This window comes from Petaurus breviceps, unplaced genomic scaffold (assembly GCF_028583685.1).
Source record: "Petaurus breviceps papuanus isolate PSGF00001 unplaced genomic scaffold, PetGlider_PUasm1.0 172, whole genome shotgun sequence".
NCBI classification, from domain to species: domain Eukaryota; kingdom Metazoa; phylum Chordata; class Mammalia; order Diprotodontia; family Petauridae; genus Petaurus; species Petaurus breviceps.
Genome location: NW_027185755.1, coordinates 3,479,240 through 3,485,884, shown reverse-complemented (window position 1 = coordinate 3,485,884; position 6,645 = coordinate 3,479,240). Strand labels below are relative to the sequence as shown.

At 48.4% G+C, this 6,645-nt stretch overlaps 2 protein-coding genes across 2 annotated transcripts in view; both read left to right on the top strand.

The window, feature by feature from the left end:
• The window catches only part of RAD23A (RAD23 homolog A, nucleotide excision repair protein), a 181,075-nt gene that overhangs the window by 131,361 nt on the left and 43,069 nt on the right, over positions 1 to 6,645 (top strand). The gene's annotated exons all lie outside the window — the stretch shown is intronic.
• Positions 1 to 6,645, top strand: part of NFIX (nuclear factor I X) — a 112,637-nt gene that overhangs the window by 97,307 nt on the left and 8,685 nt on the right. Inside the window, exons 7-8 of the mRNA XM_069082952.1 lie at positions 1 to 93; positions 4,410 to 4,557. The exon at positions 1 to 93 is cut by the window's left edge and continues 77 nt beyond it. Of these exons, the coding sequence (XP_068939053.1) occupies positions 1 to 93; positions 4,410 to 4,557 (241 nt within the window). The remainder of the gene's footprint in view (positions 94 to 4,409; positions 4,558 to 6,645) is intronic.

The following is a 6,645-nucleotide window of genomic DNA, read 5'->3' as shown; positions in this document are numbered from 1 at the left end:
ACCATCCGCTACCACCACCATCATGGCCAGGACTCACTGAAGGAGTTTGTGCAGTTCGTGTGCTCGGATGGCACAGGCCAGGCCACAGGGCAGGTGAGCTTCGAGGGAGCCCCAGAAAGCCTGGGTTGCAATCTCATCCCTCCTGTCTTTCTGTCTGTCTACTGTCTATCCGTCCGTCCGTCTGTCTGTCTGTCTGTTCGTCCGTCTGTCTATCTTCCTGTCTCTTGGAGCCAGTAGAGAGACTTGTGAACCCAAAGATCCACCTAGAGGCAGGGCAGTAAGAAACCAAAAGCATCCTCAAGTCTGACTTGGGGGAACAAGACAGGGAGAGGAAGTATTTGAAATCTAACCCTGTTTTCTTGGACATATCATATAGTGCCCAGACCCAGCTATAAAGGACTTTGGGACAACCTGACCCAACAAAGGGGTCTTTTTCCAAAGGAGCTCCTTGCCTAGCAAGCTTCTCTCTGGAGCCATAGTCTCACCTCCTTACTGGAACATTGGGGATCAGAAAATAATGGTTTCTAAACTACTGAGTCAGATGCTAGAACCATAGCTGGTTAGTGCCATGTGCCAGGGAGAAGAGGGTTCTTTTTTTGTGGGAGGCATAGCCTTTAAACTATACCCTTTTATTTCTATCTCTCCATTATAACCCAACCCTTGCCAACTGAAGAATCCCCAGAGTGGAGAACTGGCCTCATTTGGGGCCTGGAATCTAAGTAAGAGAAAGAGAAATCCAGGAGGTTCCAGGTTCAGAAATATCCACTAGGTTGCCCCAAGGTATCTCAGAATGGTGTACAAACACGGCTAGTGGGCAGAGGTTTTAGAACTAAGCCATCTCTCTTTTCAGAGTTTAACCCTAGTTTTCCCCTCATTCTCCTCTTCTCTAGGGTTTTTGGCAGGATGGGCAATGAAGGTCGTGTTAATACTCACTGCCCAGGCCACTCTCTCTCTCTTCACCTCTTGACTCTTCAGTGTCTAGGTTCCTCCCCCCTCTCTTCCCATCTTCCTTTCTTTCTTTATGACCTCTTTACTTCCCCCTCTTCCCACGGAGGTGTCTGTTCCTGCTTGTGTAGCTCACTTCTTGGCACTGGCTTTCTGCCCACTCTTCATTCACCTCAACCTCCACTATCAGTCCCCAAAAGTATGGGTATCTGGAGGAGAAGAGTTCAGGTAATCCCAATAGTTTCTAGTGCTTTCTGCTAGTGTTTGTTTGGAGTGTGGGCCATAGAGTACCAACCAGCTTACCTCCTGGTTCCAGAGAAACTCAGAGTCATGTAGATAGCTCCCACATTCTCACCACTGTAGGCTGCTGTGTAGCTCTAAGCCTAATCCTAGGACTTACAGGGATAGAGACCAGGACTTAAGTTTGGGCCTGCTGAGACCTATCCCAACACAAAGAAGCTTTGAGAGTAGATTGACTTCAAGGCAGCTTATGAGGCTCTGAAGAGCCTCTTGGCCTGTCCCTCCTCATCTCCCCATGTCATTTATAGGACTAGTTTGACTTTTACAGGGTTCTTAGACCAGAATGACCCACTAAGAAGGTCTAACCCAGTAGACTGAACTTAGATATGGGGGCATCATGCAAATGGCCCTTCACCTTAATCATTTTTACTCTGTGTTGACTGTTGCTAATCAGTCCCATCTTAAGTTGAAAGCTTATGTTATCTTGGGGGTAGAGGATTCTTTCCCTTCAGCAGAATCAGTTTCCTGTCCTGACAATGACAAGCTTGGTGGGGAAGAAGGCACAAGGATTGAAACAGACACAGCACCAGTGCTGGAGCAGCCTAGCTAGGCTGGGGGATGACCTTGAGATTCAGTGGGTAAGGGTGGATTCATTTTTTCATGGGTTGGGGGAAATGTAGTAAGAGGAAGAAGCCTCTGCTTGGGGTATGCAGGAGCCTCTGAAGGCAGCTGTGGCAGGGTATCCAAAGGCTCCCCAGAGAAAAGGATGTTCTACTAGGGTTATTATAAGGATGAAACCAATCAAGTTAGAGATGGGTGAAAGGCCCAAGGCCATAGGGCAGACCTAAGGGAGGGAGAAAGCTCAGTATAAGCCCTGGTTCATAAGACCCAAATGGAGAAAGTCCAAGGCAAAGTGGAAACAACTTGGATGAACTCTTGAAAGATGCCATAGGAAACCTCCCCCTCTTTAAAACTTCTCTCAGACAGAAGAAGTGAAAAAAGAAATAATTGAGAGAAAAAGAGCTGGTTGTGCTACTTTCTAGAAAAGTTTCCATGTTTACCAAAGATGCTTATTGTGGCCAGATTGACAAAGCAGAGCTCAGTGGAAAGGGTTTTGGACTTGGAGTTAGAACACCTGAGTTCCAGCTTTTACTAGCTATTGGACCTTGGGAAATTCCCTTCTGCTTTCTAGATCTCTACTTTTCCACCTGTAAAATAAGTTGATTGGATATGATGAACTCTCATAGTTTGTGATTCTAGAAGAGTAAAAGAACCAATTGAGAATTATTTCTAAAATTTGGATATTTTCAAATGATCGAGCTCTGATGCCAGGCTCAGGTCAATAGGATTCAGAATCGTCAGTTGTTTTATAGATACAGAATGATCCTAAAGTTCCCTTCCAGCTGTAATATCCTATGAAATCCTATATGACAATTCAACACACATTTATTAAGTACCTGCTGTGTGCAGAGTCCCATATTGGACAAACACATTGGAAGAATAGAAAGGAACAAATGTTATGCGCATCCTTCCCAAAGTGTACTTGGGGCCACTCAGCTGATTCCTGTGAAGCTCTTGGATCCAGTCCCTGTGAATTAGACCCTGATTAAGGCAGTTCAGGGGAAGAACCAGACTGGCCTGTGGCTGTCAGGCCTCTCTTAAGTGCTTAAAGCTCTATAAAAATGTGAGTTATTATTATTGTTATGATTATTCTCTTACCACAATGGGACAAGACTGGGGAGACAAAGCAAAGCAATGACTGTTGTATCTCAGGAACATTTGTGATCTGTTCCGTGTTTGTCCCTTCACATTTAAAAGCTTTTCCTCTCTGGCCTTTTCTGTTTTCCTGGAGAACCAGGGAATTAGTGGGAAAGACAGATTTTGGGAATGACCGTCACTCACTCACTGGGGCTCAGGTCCAGGACTTCCTAGCAATGTTCTCCACTTGGAGAGTGGAACAGAGGGTATGAATTGGTTATATCTATCAGAGACTGCTGTTTGGTAATTGTCGCCCTGGGATGGTCAGTCAGTGTTAAGTTGTATGAGCCTGCAGGCCACCATTCTGAAAGATCCAGGGTCCTTCACCTGCACAAAGAATAGAGCCACACTATGCTGATTGAGGTGGGTGGGGAATCCCAAGCCTAAGAACATCCCCCCAAATGCCAGATTTCCCTTAGACGCTGTCTGAATGGGAGTTAGCAGTGTTGTAAGTGCTGGAATTGGAAAAGCTGTTGGAGAGGATTAACCATGAGAGATCCTGAGCATCACCCTTGCCTCATCACTACATTCTGTTGGGAAGAAGAAGGCCATGGATTTGAATAGCTGTTTCTGGAAGGAAGTGCTGATTGAAGCTGGTGGTGCTCTTGCTGGAAGAAAGGATGGGGGTGGGGCGAAGAGGAGATGGTCCGAATATTCTCCATCGTCTCTCTGGATAGAAGGAGCCAGGGTGTGTCTGGAACAACTATTAGAGGGACTTAGGTTAGATGGAAGGAAGTACTTGATTTGGAGGCTTTAGACACGAACTGAAACTGAATTCTCTTTTCTGATCAGTGTTTAAGGATAAAAGACAAAATTATCTCTACGAGGGCAGTGTAGGTATGCTATTATCTAGAGGGCTTCACATGCTGTGGGGTGGGGACAAGAAGGTGTCAGAGTTCTCTCTTCTCCTCCGGAATTTCTATTTAATGTGGATATCTGTTGAGGGAGACATGGAAGTCACTCTTCCCTCTTTCCAGCAGGCTCAGATCCAGCCAGGCCAGAGGAGCCTAATGGGGAGGTACTTGGGGGTGAGGGTGAGTTGTGGAGGGTGCACAACACAACGCCGTCTTTTCTTTTCACAGGAGACAGTGTGCAGGAACCATGTATTTATCCTGGTGCAGCTTCATTTACTGCTTTTTACACAATATATCAAAACATGCATTTTGAAAATTTCCTAATTAAAACACTTTCCTAACCAAGAATGACCGATAACCCAACCGAACCCCCAAACTTAAAGGAGGAAAAAAAAGAGCAACATCTGAGAGACCAAAATGACAAACAAACCCCTGCCCAGCCCAGCCCCTGTCCCACGGAGGAGCCAAATACTGCATCTTTAACGAGGGAGCCAGTGCTCCAGTCAGCTAGGCTGTGCCTCCTAAGGGAGCTGCCAGCCCCAGCTCAGGGAGCGTGTGTCTGTGTGCCATGTGATGTGCGTTCATACGTCACTCTATTTATGTTGTTCGCAGCCTAACGGTAGTGGCCAGGGCAAAGTCCCGGGGTCATTTTTGCTACCACCGCCGCCTCCAGTGGCCAGACCTGTGCCCCTTCCTATGCCTGATACCAAATCCACCAGCACTACCCCAGACGGCGCCGCCTTGACTCCTACATCACCCTGTAAGTGGACGATGAAAAACCAAAATCAAACCAAAAGTCCCTGGCCCACCAGCACCAGTCAAATTACCCACCTGAGAGCTCCAGGACACAGCACAGAGCCCAGACCAACCGTGGCCTCCACCCAGCCAGCACCCCCACCAGACTCCCCACTGCCTGCTGCTCCGGGCCCCTCCGGGGGGCGGGAGGGGGCACGGGCCAGGGCGGGGCTGGGCCAAGGGGAGCTGGCGGGGAGGGAATGGGGGGTGGGTGCAGCCATCCCATCCTCATGCGTGATTGCTGTTTTTTTTTCTTTTTGTCTCCTTGTTCTTCCCACCCCCGCCCATGCAACCCTAAAAACAAAAGCAAAAACCCACCACCAAAAAACAAGAAAAAAACAAAAACAAAAACAACCAACACGAAACAAAATCCAGTCTCAAGGCAATCCTGTCACCATCCCCTTACCACCATCCCCTCTCTACCTCACCCTCCATTCCGTAAAGCCTTTAAAGATGCAGTACCTTCGCCTCCTCACACCCTCACTCCTTCGGTTCCACATTTGGTTTCTCATTGTTGTTCCTCTTATTTTTTCTCCCCTCCACCTCCCCCCCAGCTCCCAACACCCATCCTCCCATCCAGAGGTAGGGGCAGGGAGCCCTGAGCCTTGTCCCGCTCCTCTCCCTAAAGTTTCCAAAGCAACAAAGAGTTTTGGCAAAGGGAAGAGAGAAATCTAACCAAGTCAGAAGGCATAGAGGGCCTGTCTGGCCCAGAGACAGGGAAGGAGATTGGAGGGAGATAGAGATGGGGCTGTGGTGCCTGTGGGAAGAGAAGGAAGGGCACGTCCTGCAGACTCACAGTGTGGAAGGTGAGCTGGGAGCCTCGGCTGTAAGGCTCTCGGTTTCCTGCAGACTCTAGACTGTGGTGGGGCAGAGGCAGGCTCATTTCTCCATGTTTTTCACTGGCTTGTTGGCCTTTTTTATGTCTCTCTCTTCCTCTTTCATGGTTTTGGTTCTTTTGTTTTCCATCTTCTCCATGTCTTCCCTTTGTTTCATTCACCATCCAACACACAGGCTTGGTCCTTGGGAGAAGGGTGGGAGAAGGAACACCCTGAATTATCAGGGCAGGGGCCTCTACTGGAGAGAGATGGAGAAGAGTTTGGTGAGCATGTGGTCTCTGGTGTGTGTCTGGTAAGGGCCCAACTCAGGCCCAGCAGTGGAAAGCAGGTAGGGTCCCCCATCCCAGCGGCCCAATCCTAAGCACAGTTTTGTTTTTGCTCTTCTGGAGAAACAGTAGGCAAAAGTTGACCTAAGTTTCAGTACCCCATATCCACACAGCCCTCCCTCTTCCTTCCCCATCCCCTGCTCCCCAATAGTATCATCTAATTATGAACCCTTGCAATAGTGGCCCTCAATCTCTGGTCCTGAGGACATTTGGCCTGATTCAGTTTGTCAGTTCCAGAGAATACCATAGTATTAAACTCAGTCCCTCCTGGGAGAGGAAGAATCTCTGTGAGTTGTGGGGGCTGAACTAGACCTCCTGATCAGACTCTTTTCATACCTTTGCTGGACCCAAATCTGAGCTTCCAGCTTGACTTTGCCTGACATTGCCCAGAACTACCCAGAATGGAAAAGAGGAGCAGTCCTGGACTAAGCTTCAAGAATAGTCTCCTTTTTCTCTCACTAGTCAGTGGTGTGAAAGAGGTTGGGAAATGACCACAACCTCAGTCTATGCCAAGGGAATCTTCCCTCCTGCCTCATGCTGCCCCAAAGCCTTTTGCCAGCATAGTGTTTATCGCAGTGAGAGGAGCTGTTTGTGGGCCTAGAGGAGCACCTGAGCTCCCTAGGCATAGTGCCTGCCCCTAGTGCCCATCTGGTAGGTGAGGTAGTTACAGGGGGGTACATTGGAGTTACTAGAGAGGGAATTGGTGTTCCAAGCCCCCTCCACCTCCTACTCCGGGGCCCTCAGGAGAGGTGTGATCTGGAGCTTGGAAGTGGGGTGGGGAGGGAAGAAGTACAAGTGTGTCTGTGTTATAGTATGCAGTATGGGTATAAATGTGCATCTGTGTGGGGAGAGAGAGAGAGAGAGAGAGAGAGAGAGAGAGAGAGAGAGAGA